This window comes from Coregonus clupeaformis, unplaced genomic scaffold (assembly GCF_020615455.1).
Source record: "Coregonus clupeaformis isolate EN_2021a unplaced genomic scaffold, ASM2061545v1 scaf1049, whole genome shotgun sequence".
NCBI classification, from domain to species: Eukaryota; Metazoa; Chordata; class Actinopteri; order Salmoniformes; family Salmonidae; genus Coregonus; species Coregonus clupeaformis.
Genome location: NW_025534503.1, coordinates 108,427 through 127,700, shown reverse-complemented (window position 1 = coordinate 127,700; position 19,274 = coordinate 108,427). Strand labels below are relative to the sequence as shown.

General features: G+C 44.5%; 1 protein-coding gene across 1 annotated transcript in view; it reads left to right on the top strand.

The window, feature by feature from the left end:
* Positions 1–13,938, top strand: part of LOC121559998 (serine/arginine repetitive matrix protein 1-like) — a 65,535-nt gene extending 51,597 nt beyond the window's left edge. Inside the window, exons 10-12 of the mRNA XM_045217401.1 lie at positions 3,806–3,896; positions 4,836–4,988; positions 13,853–13,938. Of these exons, the coding sequence (XP_045073336.1) occupies positions 3,806–3,896; positions 4,836–4,918 (174 nt within the window). The 3' untranslated portion in view covers positions 4,919–4,988; positions 13,853–13,938. The remainder of the gene's footprint in view (positions 1–3,805; positions 3,897–4,835; positions 4,989–13,852) is intronic.
* Positions 13,939–19,274: the final 5,336 nt, after the last annotated feature.

Genomic DNA, 19,274 nt, shown 5'->3' with positions numbered 1-19,274 from the left:
GACCACTACTTTGTATCCTTTTCTCTCTCGCTCTCCTCCAACACTACTCACTCTGCCCCTACTCAGATGGTAATGCGCCGTCGCAACCTTCGCTCTCTCTCTCCCCCTCTACTCTCTCCTCTTCCATCCTATCATCTCTTCCCTCTGCCCCATCCTTCTCCCTCCAATTTCCTGATTCTGCCTCCTCAACCCTCCTCTCCTCCCTTTCTGCATCCTTTGACTCTCTATGTCCCCTATCCTCCCGGCCGGCTCGGTCCTCCCCTCCAGCTCCGTGGCTTGATGACTCATTGCGAGCTCACAGAACAGGGCTCCGGGCAGCTGAGTGGAAATGGAGGAAAACTAGACTCCCTGCGGACCTGGCATCTTTTCACTCCCTCCTCTCTACATTTTCTTCATCTGTTTCTGCTGCTAAAGCCACTTTCTACCACTCTAAATTCCAAGCATCTGCCTCTAACCCTAGGAAGCTCTTTGCCACCTTCTCCTCCCTGCTGAATCCTCCTCCTCCTCCCCCCTCCCTCCTCCCTCTCTGTGGATGACTTCGTCAACCATTTTGAAAAGAAGGTTGACGACATCCGATCCTCGTTTGTTAAGTCTAATGACACTGCTGGTCCTGCTCACACTGCCCTACCCTATGCTTTGACTTCTTTCTCCCCTCTCTCTCCAGATAAAATCTTGCAACTTGTGACGGCCGGCCGCCCAAAAACCTGCCCGCTTGACCCTATCCCCTCCTCTCTTCTCCAGACCATCTCCGGTGACCTTCTCCCTTACCTCACCTCGCTGATCAACTCATCCTTGACCGCTGGCTATGTCCCTTCCGTCTTCAAGAGAGCGAGAGTTGCACCCCTTCTCAAAAAACCAACACTCGATCCCTCTGATGTCAACAACTACAGACCAGTATCCCTTCTTTCTTTTCTCTCCAAAACTCTTGAGCGTGCCGTCTTTAGCCAACTCTCTTGCTATCTCTCTCAGAATGACCTTCTTGATCCAAACCAGTCAGGTTTCAAGACTGGTCATTCAACTGAGACTGCTCTTCTCTGTGTCACAGAGGCTGTCCGCACTGCTAAAGCTAACTCTCTCTCCTCTGCTCTTATCCTTCTAGACCTATCCGCTGCCTTTGATACTGTGAACCATCAGATCCTCCTCTCCACCCTCTCCGAGCTGGGCATCTCCGGCGCGGCTCACTCTTGGATTGCGTCCTACCTGACCGGTCGCTCCTTCCAAGTGGCGTGGCGAGAATCTGTCTCCGCACCACGTGCTCTCACCACTGGTGTCCCCCAGGGCTCAGTTCTAGGCCCTCTCCTATTCTCGCTATACACCAAGTCACTTGGCTCTGTCATATCCTCACATGGCCTCTCCTATCATTGCTACTCAGACGACACACAACTAATCTTCTCCTTTCCCCCTTCTGATAACCAGGTGGCGAATCGCATCTCTGCATGTCTGGCAGACATATCAGTATGGATGACGGATCACCACCTCAAGCTGAACCTTGGCAAGACGGAGCTGCTCTTCCTCCCGGGGAAGGACTGCCCGTTCCATGATCTCGCCATCACGGTTGACAACTCCGTTGTGTCCTCCTCCCAGAGTGCGAAGAGCCTTGGCGTGACCCTGGACAACACCCTGTCGTTCTCCGCTAATATCAAGGCGGTGACCCGATCTTGTAGGTTCATGCTCTACAACATTCGGAGAGTACGACCCTGCCTTACACAGGAAGCGGCACAGGTCCTAATCCAGGCACTTGTCATCTCCCGTCTGGATTACTGCAACTCGCTGTTGGCTGGGCTCCCTGCCTGTGCCATTAAACCCCTACAACTTATCCAGAACGCTGCAGCCCGTCTGGTGTTCAACCTTCCCAAGTTCTCTCACGTCACCCCGCTCCTCCGCACACTCCACTGGCTTCCAGTTGAAGCTCGCATCTGCTACAAGACCATGGTGCTTGCCTACGGAGCTGTGAGGGGAACGGCACCTCCGTACCTTCAGGCTCTGATCAGTCCCTACACCCAAACGAGGGCACTGCGTTCATCCACCTCTGGCCTGCTGGCCCCCCTACCTCTGCGGAAGCACAGTTCCCGCTCAGCCCAGTCAAAACTGTTCGCTGCTCTGGCACCCCAATGGTGGAACAAGCTCCTTCACAACGCCAGGACAGCGGAGTCACTGACCACCTTCCGGAGACACTTGAAACCCTACCTATTTAAGGAATACCTGGGATAGGATAAAGTAATCCTTCTACCCCTCTTTACCCCCGAAAAAAATAAAAAAACATTGTAAAGTGGTTATCCCACTGGCTATAAGGTGAATGCACCATTTTGTAAGTCGCTTTGGATGAGGGAGGGAGGGAGGGAGGGAGGGAGGGATTCCATATTCAATATAGAGGGCTGATATTTTTATTTTTCAGGTTTGGCTTTTTCAGGAGAGGCTTTATTACTGCCACTTTTAGTGAGTTTGGTTCACATCCAGAGGATAGGGAGACATTTATTATGTTCAACATAGGAGGACCAAGCACAGGCAGTAGCTCTTTCAGTAGTTTAGTTGGAATAGGGTCCTGTAGGCAGTTCTGTGCAGACTCAGGACAACAGCGTTTTGCAGAAATACGCATATTAAAGTCCACAATTTGTTTTCTAAGGATCATGATCTTTTCTTGGAAGAAGTTCTTAAATTCATCACTGCTAGGCCGTCCTCCCTTTTTTAAATTTGTTTTTATTCTGCTCAATAAGATTGGATCAGTAGGCTGATCGAATAGCAGGCTGTGATGGATCAGTAGGCTGATCGAATAGCAGGCTGTGATGGATCAGTAGGCTGATCGAACAGCAGGCTGTGATGGATCAGTAGGCTGATCGAATAGCAGGCTGTGATGGATCAGTAGGTTGATCGAACAGCAGGCTGTGATGGATCAGTAGGCTGATCGAACAGCAGGCTGTGATGGATCAGTAGGCTGATCGAATAGCAGGCTGTGATGGATCAGTAGGCTGATCGAACAGCAGGCTGTGATGGATCAGTAGGCTGATCGAACAGCAGGCTGTGATGGATCAGTAGGCTGATCGAATAGCAGGCTGTGATGGATCAGTAGGTTGATCGAACAGCAGGCTGTGATGGATCAGTAGGCTGATCGAACAGCAGGCTGTGATGGATCAGTAGGCTGATCGAATAGCAGGCTGTGATGGATCAGTAGGCTGATCGAATAGCAGGCTGTGATGGATCAGTAGGCTGATCGAATAGCAGGCTGTGATGGATCAGTAGGCTGATCGAATAGCAGGCTGTGATGGATCAGTAGGCTGATCGAATAGCAGGCTGTGATGGATCAGTAGGCTGATCGAATAGCAGGCTGTTGTTCCAGAGTATATAACCTCCTAACCATCTGTGTGGTGTTGTTCCAGGTGTATAACCTCCTAACCATCTGTGTGGTGTTGTTCCAGGTGTATAACATCCTAACCATCTGTGTGGTGTTGTTCCAGGTGTATAACCTCCTAACCATCTGTGTGGTGTTGTTCCAGGTGTATAACCTCCTAACCATCTGTGTGGTGTTGTTCCAGGTGTATAACCTCCTAACCATCTGTGTGGTGTTGTTCCAGGTGTATAACCTCCTAACCATCTGTGTGCTGTTGTTCCAGGTGTATAACCTCCTAACCATCTGTGTGGTGTTGTTCCAGAGTATATAACCTCCTAACCATCTGTGTGGTGTTGTTCCAGGTGTATAACCTCCTAACCATCTGTGTGGTGTTGTTCCAGGTGTATAACCTCCTAACCATCTGTGTGGTGTTGTTCCAGAGTATATAACCTCCTAACCATCTGTGTGCTGTTGTTCCAGGTGTATAACCTCCTAACCAGCTCAGTGACTGTGACGATCAACGGCAAAGAGAACCATTATAACCCAGGACAGACCTTCATGGTCCCATGTGGTGAGTTAGAACCCAGGACAGGCCATGCCTTCTGACCCCCTCCCTGTGTTGTCCAACAGGCCATGCCTTCTGACCCCCTCCCTGTGTTGTCCAACAGGCCATGCCTTCTGACCCCCTCCCTGTGTTGTCCAACAGGCCATGCCTTCTGACCCCTTCCCTGTGTTGTCCAACAGGCCATGCCTTCTGACCCCCTCCCTGTGTTGTCCAACAGGCCATGCCTTCTGACCCCCCTCCCTGTGTTGTCCAACAGGCCATGCCTTCTGACCCCCCTCCCTGTGTTGTCCAACAGGCCATGCCTTCTGACCCCCCTCCCTGTGTTGTCCAACACGCCATGCCTTCTGACCCCCTCCCTGTGTTGTCCAACAGGCCATGCCTTCTGACCCCTTCCCTGTGTTGTCCAACAGGCCATGCCTTCTGACCCCCTCCCTGTGTTGTCCAACAGGCCATGCCTTCTGACCCCCTCCCTGTGTTGTCCAACAGGCCATGCCTTCTGACCCCCTCCCCTGTGTTGTCCAACAGGCCATGCCTTCTGACCCCCTCCCTGTGTTGTCCAACAGGCCATGCCTTCTGACCCCCTCCCTGTGTTGTCCAACAGGCCATGCCTTCTGACCCCCTCCCTGTGTTGTCCAACAGGCCATGCCTTCTGACCCCCTCCCTGTGTTGTCCAACAGGCCATGCCTTCTGACCCCCTCCCTGTGTTGTCCAACAGGCCATGCCTTCTGACCCCCCTCCCTGTGTTGTCCAACAGGCCATGCCTTCTGACCCCCTCCCTGTGTTGTCCAACAGGCCATGCCTTCTGACCCCCCTCCCTGTGTTGTCCAACAGGCCATGCCTTCTGACCCCCTCCCTGTGTTGTCCAACAGGCCATGCCTTCTGACCCCCTCCCTGTGTTGTCCAACAGGCCATGCCTTCTGACCCCCTCCCTGTGTTGTCCAACAGGCCATGCCTACAGCCTCCACAACCTGACCCAGGAACCTGCTGCTCTACACTTCACCAGGATGCTGGCAGAGAGCTCAGATTGAGGCCTGGGGACCACAGCCAGGGGTTCAGTACAGGACAGAGAAGTGAAGGAGCCTTACAGAGGACCACCAGGTACCTCAACTGAACAGAGTGAGACCAGCAGAAAATAACCCCATACCTACTGTAAAATATGGTGGTGGATCTTTGATGTTTTGGGGCTATTTTGCTTCCACTGGTCCTGGAGCCCTTGTTAAGATCAATGGCATCATTAACTTTACCCAGTACCAGGACATTTTAGCCAAAAACTTGGTTGCCTCTGAATCTTGGCTGCAAGTGGATCATCCAGCAATACAATTACCCCAAGCACACATCAGAATCCACAAAGAAATTGTTAATTGACCGTAAAATCAACATTTTGCATTGGCCATCTCAGTCTCCAGACTTCAACCCCATTGAAAACCTGTGGTTTGATTTGAAGAGGGCAGTCCATAAGCGCAGACAGGATATCAAAGATCTGGAAAGATTCTGTATGGAGGAATGGTCTAAGATCCCTCCCAACGTGGTACCAAATCTCATAAAACATTTATGAAAAAGGATCAGTGCCGTTATCATCTCAAGGTATTGAAAACAGGGGTGCCAATAATTTTGACCCATATCTTTATGAGAAAAATATTTGTTACTTGTTAAACAACATCTCCTTCTCTGAGCAATTCTATTAGTATTTTTTGTTGTTGTTGTTGCTCACTGTATATATTTTGTTTGTTTGTTTGGCCGATTGAATGCGTTCCTCTTAATAATAGTAACTACTTTTTCTCTTAGATTGGCAATATAGCAATATAGGGGTGGTGGACTAAACTATCTTTAGGATGGGATAATTGAGAAGTTTTACTTTGTGGGACAATTATACTTCTAGCAGTCTTACAGCATATTTGTAACTATCTCTCTATTCTCTCCCTTTCTCCCTCCATGTCTCACCACTCAGTCTCTCACGCCAGTTAAAAGATGGCTGGTGGCTATGGGAAGTTAATTTCAGATTGTTATATATATTAATTAATTTCAGTTGGCTCTCTCCAGCTCACTATCCCTCCTTGGAGGACAGGGGGTTCACTGAGTCACTTTTATTTGGGGGGGGCTGCAGACTCCCTGCCCCTGGGCTGAGGAGGCGAGTGTCTGAAGGAATGGCTGATAACTGAAGGGAGGGAGAAGTCTTTTGTCACAATCGTCTTCTTCTTCTTTTTTTTCCATTTGAGCCATGTCTCAGAGATGGGCCGAGTGCCCCTGAAAGTTTAAACAAAATGCCTCCCCTGAGAGTCCAACGCAGAAAGCCCTTTAGGGGGGTGTCACACAAACACACACACACACTTACCTTACCCTTAAGTGGTTAAGAACATTGTGCCAGTAACCGAAAGGTCGCTGGTTCGACTCCCCCGGCCGGGCAAAGTGGAAAGATCAGCCGTTCTGCTCTTGAGCAAGGCAGCGACAGGGCGCCGATGATGTGGATGTCGATTAAGGCAGCCCCCTGCACCTCTCTGATTCAGAGGAGTTGGGTTAAATGCTTAAGACACATTGCTGTTGAATGCATTCAGTTGTGCAAATGGCTAGGTATCCCCTTTCCCTTACGTATTCTTATCTTTGATGATTTTCTATTGTTGTTGCATGGTGTATACCATGTGTATCCTGTATGTATGGCTAATAAAACTTGAAACTTACCTGACCTGCCAGTGTGCTCAGGGAATGGCGTCTCTGGATTTAAGGGAAACAAGCTGTGATTATCTTGTAACTCCTCCCTGGTTAGGAGCGACACTGTCTGAGGTGAAATATAGTTTAATAAGACCGTTTATAAACTCATGAGCTTATAGTTTGGGACACTTGTGTACTGACAGTTGACAGTGATACTGTTTATTTCAGTGACAACATGTTGCAGCTCTCTCTTGTGAAGGGAGCAGTGAGTCTGTGTGAGTGGAGATGGACAGGGCTGCTGCAGCATTGCCGCGTTGTGGATATTTAACACGTTAGCTTTGGCAGAGTTGTGTGGTGTGAAAACACACTGATTTCCTAAGTGCCAATCATATCAGCCTCGCCGTGAGAGAGGAAGCAGAGAGCAAACATCTGTGTGTGCTTGTGTGTGTGTGTGTGTGTGTGTGCCACTGGTAGCAGACTGGCTCGTGTCTGTCTGACTTTCTGTCTGTGTGTGTGAGGGTGACCCTCCTTCCCTCCCTGGGTTCAAGAGGCCCTGGCTTCTCCTACATGTCACTATCACCCTGAGTTACGACACCAGGGTCTCTACCTCTCTCTCCCCTGCCTCTCTCCTTCTCTCCCTTCATCCATCCCTCCTTCTCTCCAGCCGGGAGTCACCCATCCGAAACGATGTTAAAACAGGGTCATCACCCGCGTACACTTAAAGGGTGTCAGTTTAACCTGCTCTGAAATACTTACGGCTATTATTATATCTTATAAATCATTAAGAAAGTGTAATTATACGAACATTTCATGGAGGAAATGTGCAAGATGACACATGGGAAGGATAATTTAATGGGCCAGCAAGTCCCAGCACTGTGAGAGAAAATATTGAGGTTAGGTTTCTTTTTTACTGCACTGCCGTAGGGGTGGGGAGACAGAGTTAGAGAGAGAGAGAGAGAGAGAGAGACAGTGAGGCCTCGTCAATATCCACAGCATGTAAAAATAACTTCTCATTTCACTCTTTAGACCAGGAGGCTATTCTTACTGTTTATGACATGAGGTTTATGATATGGAAATGTGAATGCATCACGTCTCCATATCATAAAACTCATGTCATAAACAGTGTCAACGTTTATGATCACTATGTTTGATGTACAGTTACAAGATGACATGGCGTCATACCCTGAGTTGTTCTGAACAGAATGAGCCTATGTTTGTCTATTGAGAAGAAACTTTGCTGCGGAACACACACCTAAATGCACTAATGCCTCCTTTCTATGCCCACCAACATTATGATCTGTTTCTCTGAATTGCCTTGTGAAAGCCTAACACTGTAAGATCGTATTTTATAACGTAGCTAGTCGTGTTGGAAATACAACAAGCTTTCAAATGATGCCCACCTGACCCAGATTGCGATATATAATGGTCCGTTTTGGGATTGAGTAAATAACAACTAATTGTGTGGTGGCGGGGATGCAAGGTTGTGCTCTAAACAAAACATTTACAAGTGTACTTGCTTTAGTTCCTCAACAGCACATCTAGGAGAGCTAAAAAAAAACACCTTATAGTTGAAGACTCTTCTTTGAGTCATAAAAGTGCATTGAAATGACTTAGGAACTGTGTAGCCACTTGGAGACACCAGTTAGTCCTCTCATTCAAGCCCTTGTCATTTTTTTGTCTTATGTTGCACCTACCCCACATTTTCCAGGAATATTCTTATCATGTTTCTGAATGTATCCAGAGTATTTTCAGATTTCGTTATCAACAAATGCTGCGAAAAGTACAGTAAATGTAAAATGCACACAGAATCAAGTGTAATGTTTGGATTCAGTCTTGTGTCAGGTGAACTGTTGTGTCCTCAACTTTGGTCTAATAATTTCCCCGTTATCTCCAAACTGTTCCCTTTCAATTGCTACCAGGTTTATGCATATGTTTCATATTTCTTCTGTAAGAAACATTTCAATTTAGCCCTATCCATATAGGCCAATTCCCATGAGTGTAGAGGGTTAATTGATGTTCCTAAACACATATATAAATCGAAGAGTTAAGTTGCTAATGTTCTATATTACTAAGAAACTCTATAAAAAAAAGCTCTATAAAATGGGAACGTAATTGAGTTTATTACATTGCTAGGTGTTTTTTCGAGCATGGTTATTCTACAATAATAGATTCAGTTAATGACAGTGGAACATCTGCTAATTCATACAAAAGTTAACAGTTATTATCATACCTGTGCAGATGTTAATAGGAAATGAATTGAATGCAGGCTGGTATATAAGGAGACATGAAAATACCTAGAAATGTCCTGTTCTGCCGTTGTTGTTGTTGTTGTTTGGGATGTAAGTGATACATGAAATGTCTCTTTAATCAGACGTCTGTCAATCCAACAGGAATTACTCTGGGTTTCAAGTAGGTCTGGAGTTTGGGAAACCCCGGTTAGCTAGCTAATGTCATTAGCAAAGGTTAAACAGTAGACAAAGGTGGGAAACAAGGAGTCATTTTTAAAGTTAACGTTACAGGTATGAAATATTTTGTTACTTTACCTCAATTAAGCTTGCTATTATAGCTAGATATTGTGTTAGGCTATGATGTGTCGCATTTCATTTGATGCAGGCTGGCTAGTTTGTTGCAATGTTAGCTAACGTTAGTTAATGTCAACCAATTTGACTAGCTAACTAGCCATAACTGTCTGGCTTAGCTAACTAGCAATGGAGTTGAATATTCATTTAACGTTAGGTAACTAGTTAAACTGCTTAGTAGCTATACGTTTTCCAATAACGTTAATGTCAATATTACATATTGTCGTTTTAAGCGCAAAACGTACGCGCGTAAAATTAGAGGTTAGCTAGCGTTGGCTATCCTATGAATATAATATCCACAGAGTTAACATTACTATTATCTTTAATATAGTTAAGGTTAACGTTACTGGACTGATCTGATGCTGCCTACGATTAATGTTAACAATTATCGTTTAGTAGTGTCAAAGTCGCGTCAATTCAAATCTGGTATTAGGAACAAAAGAGGTCAACACGACTTCTAAGATATACTAGTTATTTTAATTAATGCAAAAACCTTCAATGGTAAACAGTGGAGGCTCCTGAAAAAATTCTCAGGGGGGGCAATTTTTCTGATGATTTAGGTGACCTACACACATTTAAAAAAAGATACAGTGGGGGAAAAAAGTATTTAGTCAGCCACCAATTGTGCAAGTTCTCCCACTTAAAAAGATGAGAGAGGCCTGTAATTTTCATCATAGGTACACGTCAACTATGACAGACAAATTGAGAAAAAAATATCCTGAAAATCACATTGTAGGATTTTTTTATGAATTTATTTGCAAATTATGGTGGAAAATAAGTGTTTGGTCACCTACAAACAAGCAAGATTTCTGGCTCTCACAGACCTGTAACTTCTTCTTTAAGAGGCTCCTCTGTCCTCCACTCGTTACCTGTATTAATGGCACCTGTTTGAACTTGTTATCAGTATAAAAGACACCTGTCCACAACCTCAAACAGTCACACTCCAAACTCCACTATGGCCAAGACCAAAGAGCTGTCAAAGGACACCAGAAACAAAATTGTAGACCTGCACCAGGCTGGGAAGACTGAATCTGCAATAGGTAAGCAGCTTGGTTTGAAGAAATCAACTGTGGGAGCAATTATTAGGAAATGGAAGACATACAAGACCACTGATAATCTCCCTCGATCTGGGGCTCCACGCAAGATCTCACCGCGTGGGGTCAAAATGATCACAAGAACGGTGAGCAAAAATCCCAGAACCACACGGGGGGACCTAGTGAATGACCTGCAGAGAGCTGTAACAAAGCCTACCATCAGTAACACACTACGCCGCCAGGGACTCAAATCCTGCAGTGCCAGACGTGTCCCCCTGCTTAAGCCAGTACATGTCCAGGCCCGTCTGAAGTTTGCTAGAGTGCATTTGGATGATCCAGAAGAGGATTGGGAGAATGTCATATGGTCAGATGAAACCAAAATAGAACTTTTTGGTAAAAACTCAACTCGTCGTGTTTGGAGGACAAAGAATACTGAGTTGCATCCAAAGAACACCATACCTACTGTGAAGCATGGGGGCGGAAACATCATGCTTTGGGGCTGTTTTTCTGCAAAGGGACGAGGACGACTGATCCGTGTAAAGGAAAGAATGAATGGGGCCATGTATCGTGAGATTTTGAGTGAAAACCTTCCATCAGCAAGGGCATTGAATATGAAACGTGGCTGGGTCTTTCAGCATGACAATGATCCCAAACACACCGCCCGGGCAACGAAGGAGTGGCTTCGTAAGAAGCATTTCAAGGTCCTGGAGTGGCCTAGCCAGTCTCCAGATCTCAACCCCATAGAAAATCTTTGGAGGGAGTTGAAAGTCTGTGTTGCCCAGCGACAGCCCCAAAACATCACTGCTCTAGAGGAGATCTGCATGGAGGAATGGGCCAAAATACCAGCAACAGTGTGTGAAACCCTTGTGAAGACTTACAGAAAACGTTTGACCTGTGTCATTGCCAACAAAGGGTATATAACAAAGTATTAAGAAACTTTTGTTATTGACCAAATACTTATTTTCCACCACAATTTGCAAATAAATTCATTAAAAATGCTACAATGTGATTTTCTGGAATTTTTTTCTCATTTTGTCTGTCATAGTTGACGTGTACCTATGATGAAAATTACAGGCCTCATCTTTTTAAGTGGGAGAACTTGCACAATTGGTGGCTGACTAAATACTTTTTTTCCCCACTGTATGTCCAGCAACAACATGAAGACAGGGGCAGCATATAAGTCAATGCCAGAAGCATTTATTGACTGATCTCAAAAGTGTTGGCTTACAAAAGCAAAATAAGTTATCACAGTAAAAATAATCAAGGGTGTTCTTTCACATTCCTCAACACTGCATAAACAATATGCATTTCCATAAACAAATGAAATATCAGCTGAAAATACAGCATCTTGGTATTTGTTCAGATTGCAGGATCAACAAGAGCTTTTACCACATTTTTTGCCTCATGGTTGAATTGGAAATATGTGCACCTGAGCATAATTCACAACAAGCAAGCAGGAGCTTTTGATAGAGGCTACTGAAAACATTGATGCAAGTTATTGGTAATAAGAAATTTTTATAGACTTCCATATTCTGCCCTCTTGTATAGATTTGTGAAAATGAACAGTGATAGACATTTTGCCTGAAAACAGAATTTGAAAATAATTTCTAGAAAAGGTAAACACAGCTATCTGTATGGCTTTGTAAAAATGAACTATATTCTGGCCAATTGTATAGATTTGTAAATATGAACAACCATATTCTGGCCAATTGTATAGATTTGTAAAATGAACATGAACAGATTATTATTTTTTTAAAACTTTTTTAAAATTAAAAATAACTATTTTAAACAACATCAACTGTGAACTGATTTGGGCGTGTGTGTGTTAAAGAGACAGACAGGGAGGGACAAAGAGAGAGAGAGGCTACATTACTTGTACTGAAACTGTTCTCTTCTCTCTTTCAATGCAGCAAAGCGGTCAATGACTTTCTCATTGAAATCAGGCATGCTGAGGACTAGTTCCCTCTCCATGGAAAGCATGGCCAGTGCATTCAGACGTTCCTGGCCCATTGAATTTCGCAGGAATGTCTTAACTCGTGTCAAAGTTGAGAAACATCTCTCAGCTTCAGCTGTTGTCATGGGAGTAGTTATGAGGATGTTCAACAGAGTCACAGTCTCAGAGAACGTCTCCTGGAGGTTGTAGCTCATGAGAACCTGGTACAGTGCCAGTGCACCACGGTTTGACTTTCTCGTCGTCGGCAAAAAGACCGTTCAGTCTCTCCAAAAGCACACTGGCGATTGAGACTGAGGTTGATTCCGAGATGGGAAGGAACTCAAAAAAAGCGCTCCTGCACTTTGTGGTTGCTATCTATGTACCTCAGCACAAGCACCAGCTGTGTCTGTGTAGAAACGTCCGTGGTCTCGTCAGCTTGGATAGCTACGAAGTTCGCCGACTTCACCTCCTCCACAATATGTTCCCTCATGACCGCTAGCATACACTCCAGTAGCTCTGAACGCTAGCCATCTTTGATAGTAGTACGTGAATTGATTGACGCTGCTACCCGCTCTTTTCTTAGTTACGTTCATGGTTATGTTACGTATGACGAAAGCGCGTAAGTGCAAGCCCTCAGAAACCCATAGAGATTGTATTGAAAGCTCTGATATTTGAAAAAAAAAAGATTTTACATGAGAGGCTATGACAGACTTCTGGGGCGATTTTCAACCTGACTGAAATCGCCCCAAAAGGGGCGGGGCCATTTGAAGCACGACTTTAGCCTGATTGGACATTTAGTGGCAGATCAGACGTCTAGATTAGAACACTGATAACTACTGTTGCTGTGATATAATTGATTCGAAAAAAAATCCCTTTTCCCGTTTGGCAGTGCGTCGCCCATATCGCCCTAATGAACACACCGCCCCTGATGGTAAATATGATGTTTCGTATATACGGGCTCTCTGAGATGTCTCGCAGGACACCCCAGACAACTAAAAACATTGTTTCAGATCCAATACTCAAATACTCTGACAGAGAAAGTTTCCCACTTCTCTGCTGGCCAATTAGAGTAAAGGACTGAGTGTGGTTTAAACTTTCTCAGCCAATCCGTTGGTTCAGGGGTTGGTCTCATCTCCTCGGCGCCATTTGTTACACACTTCAGCCAGGCACAAGATTATCATAACAACCTGTCATAGTGAGAAGAGCCAGCTCCCTTAGACATCATTCCTATGTCCAAGGAAGGTTCACAGATCACAAAGAACCAGTATAGTCTAGCATTTGAAGACACAATCCTTATCTTATTTTACCCCCTAAAACAGCTCTTCACATCAATCACAGCCTTGCCAGGTGTCACAGCCTACATTAGGCCAGTCAAGAATGCATTCTTTCTAAGTTAGTCATCCCATCAATTTAGGATAATAATAAATCCCCAATAGTAGTTAACTATAATATTTTACTCTAAATTAGTTGGCTAGCCGGTTAGCTAACCTGGCTAGCTAGTTAGCTATGCTGCAAGCTAAATTGGGGGAACTAGGGTAGGGCGCCCTTTGATTTGGAGGGATTGCAGCTCTAAATTGTCCTAACTTTTTCATCAACCAAAACAATATCTAGCTAATGTTACATTTTAGAGAATGTAACTAACTCTAGTATGAGTGTGCAATCCACGGTGGTTTGATACAACGTGTTATGTAGCTACTGTAGCTAGCCAGTTTGTCGCGTTTTGATTGAGATGAAACTGGCTAATGCACCGTTTTATTTTCTCTTCCTCAGGGCTACAATTTGGGACCACAATCAGTCATTTAAAAATGAAGTGTCCGTCCAACTACGAGGAACCCCGGTTTCCATGCAACATGGAGAAACATGTCACATACAAGGAGTCGGGCCTGAAAACCTCCCCACTAAAGGAATGCGTCCAAGTAGTAGTCAAACCACAGCTCTCACCATGTGTCACCACCGCTGCCAACTTTTGCCTCAAGGATGATGTGAAAGGTGTTCACAATAAGGAGAACAACCAACATGATGGGGTACTTGACGAGGTAAACCTAGGCTGTGAAGCATTCGAGGACAGCGGTTTCCTCTCTTTACAGAACAGCCAGATAGAGGACGTTGATAACATAAAGGAACTAGAACAGTCTCCAGGACAGGATATATTCTCCCCATGTACTCCAGTTGCTGATTATCACAAGGCTAAGCATACTGCCTCAAAACTCCCCATACTGAAGTTTCAACACGCTGTATGCCAAGATCTCGCCAACAGTTTCAAGAGGACCCATAGCTATGACTGGTCTGTCATTAGCCGGCTAGCAGAGGACTCCGGCCTTGAAAGGGTTTTGGGTGGGAACATGGGCCTTGAATGTATGGCTGTTTTAAAAGCACTGCTGGAGAGGGACATGAAGCACATCCTCACCAGGATCCTGCATCTGCTAGGAGATGTCGACTTGATAAGGTAAATGACAAATGTAATAAGGTAAACATGTGACCTTTACTGGTCCTATGACAATTGTACAGGTTTTTCTTTTTTTTTTTTATAATATGTTTATTATTTTCCAATAAAAATAAAGTAAAAGAGACAGCAATACAAACAATGACATTCATTGTACTGTTGGATGGGATGGCCAGTTTAGAGGACAAAACAAAAGTTAACTCACACATACACAAAATAAAACAAAATCCTATTAGGTGGTACGTGTATAAGAAGACAGCATATAGTCATTACAAGCAGTGTAGTTCAGCCAAAAATAAATATTGAGTGGAGTACAGCACAGAGTAGCAGCAGATCGTCAGCCCAGTTATGAAGCGGGACTAGACCATTTATCCAGTATCGGCTGCCATATTTTGTAAAACAATGGACTTCTATTGGAGGTGTTGTATCGAATCTTTTCCATATGGATTACATTCCCTAAATCCCGTAACCACATTTCAAAGGTAGGTACAGTCTCCAATTTCCAAAATTGCAATATGAGCCTTTTGGCTAATAGAGTACAAAGAGAGACAGCTTTCCCCTCCTGGTTATTCCCATCAACTGTACCAAACAGAGCGATCAATGGGTCTGGGGCTAGAACTCTATCAAAGGCCTTAGATAAGTAATCAAAATGAGAGCCCAGTAAGCCTGTAATTTAGGGCATGTCCAGAATAAGTGGGACAACGTCCCCTCCTCCTGCTTGCACCTCTCACACAGTGGTGAGGTGTCCGGGAATATTTTATGCAGTTTTACTTTTGAGTAGTGTAACCTGTGTATCACCTTAAACTGTACAAGGTTGTGTCTGGCATTCACTGAACTGTGGTTTATATTCCTGAGAGCTTCTATCCAGTCCTCATTTGAGATTTCTGAACCAAGTTCTTGTTCCCAAGCCCTTTTAATGGTGTCTGTGGAAACCTCTATGTGGGCCTGTAGCACATCATACAGTCTGGAGACCGACCCTTTTGAATGGGGTTTGACAAGGATCAAGCTATCTAATGTAGGACTATTTGGCTTCATGCCATACTGTGGGATGTGTGTCCTTAAGAAATTCCTGATTTGGAGGTATCTGAAAAAAATGTGTTGTTGGCATGTTGAACTTTGCCTGTAGTTGTTGAAATGAAGCTAACTGACCATCTATGTATAGATTACCAATTGTTGTGAGCCCCTTCTCCCTCCACTGTGAAAACACCACATCATCCATTGCAGGGTGGAAAGCATGATTCCGGCTAATCGGGCTGTCTATGTACACAGTGGGTATGTTAAGAAAATCCCTAATCTGTTTCCAGATCCTAAGAGTATGACAAATGACTGGATTGGAGTCGTAAGTGGCTTTTTTCACATATGATGGGCTATTAACAAGTGCAGGGAGTGAGGAACGTTGACAGGAGGCCTGCTCAATCAAAAGCCATGAAGGCATATCCTTCCGTCTCATCTCAGGTAAACTTTCCCTCCAGAAAGACACAATGTTCAGATTAGCAGCCCAATAATACAGTTTGAAGTGAGGAAGGCCAAAGCCCCCCTCTATATTGTACTTGCATAAATGCTTCTTTGCAATTCTGGCTGCCTTGTTATCCCATAAAAATGGAGTTACTATTGAATCCAGTTTCTTAAAATAGCTTTGTGGTATGAAATTGGGTAGACATTGGAAGAGGTAAAGAAACCTGGGTAGGACAACCATTTTAATAGCGTTTATACGACCAACCAAGGAAATAGGCAGAGTTTTCCAGAAATCTATATTTTGTTTAAGCTGATATATTTTCATGTCCCAATTCACTTTCAATAGCTGGTCAAGGTCTCTTGTCACTACAATGCCAAGGCTTGTGAACTTGTCCCTCACTGTTCTAAGCGGGGTAGATTGCAGAAATTGCATATCCACAGGCCGTGATATTGGCATCATCTCACTTTTTTGCCAGTTTATCTTGTAGCCAGAGAAGGAGCCGAATGTGTTTATCAAGTTAAGTAATGGTGGAATAGACGTTTTAGGCTTGGACAAAAACAAAAGAACATCGTCTGCATATAGGGAAATTTTGTGCTGTGTGTCTTTTATTTTAACAGAAGCTATATCGGCACATGCCCGAATGCGCGTAGCAAGGGGTTCCATGGCTATAGCGAAGAGAGCAGGCGAAATAGGGCACCCCTTGAACAGGCGGAATGACTGCGACATTTCCTGATTGGTCACCACGGACGCCATTGGGTGTGCATAAATAATTCTTATCCAATTAATAAATTCCTTTCCAAATCCGAAATGCTCCAGAACCGACATCATATACTTCCACTCAATCTGATCAAACGCCTTCTCTGCATCAAGAGCTATTACCACTGCCTCAACTTTATGATCATGATACATTACGTTGAAAAGGCGTCTCAAATTGTAGTATATATGTCGGCCCGGGATAAAACCTGTCTGGTCAGGGTGTATGATGTCGGAAATATATTTTTTCAATCGGTTTGCCAATATCTTTGTCAACACCTTGTTTTCTATGGGGAGTAACGACACGGGGCGATCACGACATCTCCATGGAATCTCTATCTTTTTTAAGATCAGGGCTATTGTAGCCTCATACAGTGTTTGCGGGAGTTTGGTATTTTCTTTGGATTGTTGAAACATTCGCAGCATAAGTGGAGATAGACTAGCGCAGTACTTCTTATAGAATTCTATTACATATCCATCGGGCCCAGGGGCCTTGCTGTTTGGAAATTGTGCTATCGCTGTGTTAATTTCATCTAAGGTTATCCCTGCATCGAGTGCGGCAGCTGCCCCCTGTCTAGTTTAGGAAGTTCACAATCAGCGAAAGCGTTCCATAGTTTGTGGATCAGTAGCATCGCATTTTGATTGGTATAGCTCTGAGTAAAACTGTGCAAAGCATTTATTAATGTCCTGCGGATCTGTTACTATTTTACCCTTCTTGTCTTTTATTTTGTGAATAGCTCTAGATGCTTGTACATGCCTTAGCTGTCTTGCTAATAATTTATGTGGTTTGTCCCCCAGTTCAAAATAACTTTGTTGCGTTCTAGCAAGTAAAGAGCCCACCCGTTTCGAAAGGATGGTATTGTATTCATACTTTAACTTTGTGATCTTCTCAAGGACTGTATACGAGGAATTTGTCCTAAAAACGTTCTCCTGTTCCCCTAACTCTCTTTCAATTTCTCTCAGCCTAGTATTGGCACGTTTCTTCCTCTCTGATGTATAAGAAATAATGTAACCTCTAATCACAGCCTTTAGAGATTCCCAAAGGGTGGAGTCGTCAACATCCCCCGTGTCGTTAGTACTGAGGAAAAAGGCAATCTGCTCCTCCAAATACTGACAAAAAGCCTCATCTTTCAACAGGTATGCGTCTAAGCGCCACGGTCGCCGACCTGTCGACATATTGTCGAGTTTCAGCACCATGGACAGAGGAGAGTGGTCCGTAATTAGAATGGGGTGATAGGTAACCGACTCAGCTGCTGAGATTAGTTTGGAGTCCAACAAAAAATAGTCAATTCTGGAATATGATTTATGAACTGATGAGAAGAAAGAATAATCCCTGTCTGTTGGGTGCGTCAGTCTCCAAATATCGACAATGTTAAGGTTTGTCATCAATGTATTTAGACAGACACTGGCATTTGATTGTTGAAGTGACCTTGATAGCTGTTTATCTAAAAGAGGGTCTAACGTACAGTTAAAGTCACCTCCAACAATAACACTTGTATCCGAGATATTTGGTATGGCCTTAAATACCCTTTGAAAAAAATAATGGATCATCGAAGTTGGGTCCATATAAATTGACCAAGGTTATTGGTTTTGAATTCAGTGTACCGGCCACAATAATATACCGACCATTAGGATCTGAAATCGAGGTTGAGTAAACAAAAGGAATGTTTTTCCTTATCAGGATTGCTACCCCTCTCGCTTTTGCATCAAAGTTAGACTGGTATATCTGACCGATCCAGCCGACTCGTAGCTTGGCCTGCGCGGGGCGTTTAATATGAGTTTCTTGAAGAAGCACTATGTCAGCACCCAGTGATTTAAGATGAGAAAAAACCTTAGCTCGTTTCACGACATGCCCTAATCCATTACAGTTCCAGCTGACTATCTTTATTCCACCTGGTCTACTCTGTGCTCGGTCACTATGTGGCATTTCTTATTTTAAAGCAAATTGCTGCTGTCATACAAAACCCAGAAGAAAAACGTCCCGCCGTCAAGGGAGCTTGTCATGCCACCTGTACTAATAAACGTGAACATAAAACACAGACCCCAACCCCCCTCCCGTCCCTTTACTGAGTGACTTCCCCAAACGAAGCACTCCTTGGCTAACACACAAACGTTAGGGTGTCTAGACATAAAGCCTGAACTAACTCGTCGTCTATAGATGCTCCGCATATAAACTACTATTAAATAACACTTAACTTAACTCTCATGTTAGGGGGTGAGTGGCGCTAAAACATGACATGCCAAACAATGCTATATTAGCCACAACATCTCACCTATCCTATAAGTCCCAATTTCTGATCTTCTGATCGAAAAGACATAGGCCGGAAATTCAATTCACACACATTCCTGGCCTGTATTTGGCCATTAAGCCTGCTGGCACAGCCGTTCTGTATCCTCAGCCGGGGAGCTTGCTTGTCAAGAACAGATCTGCCTCTTTTGCGTTGTCAAACGTACGTGTTGATCCCTCGACTGTCACCTTAAACCGGGCTGGGAAGAGGAATCCATATCGGATGTTGGCCGCCCTGCATTTGTTGCGTACC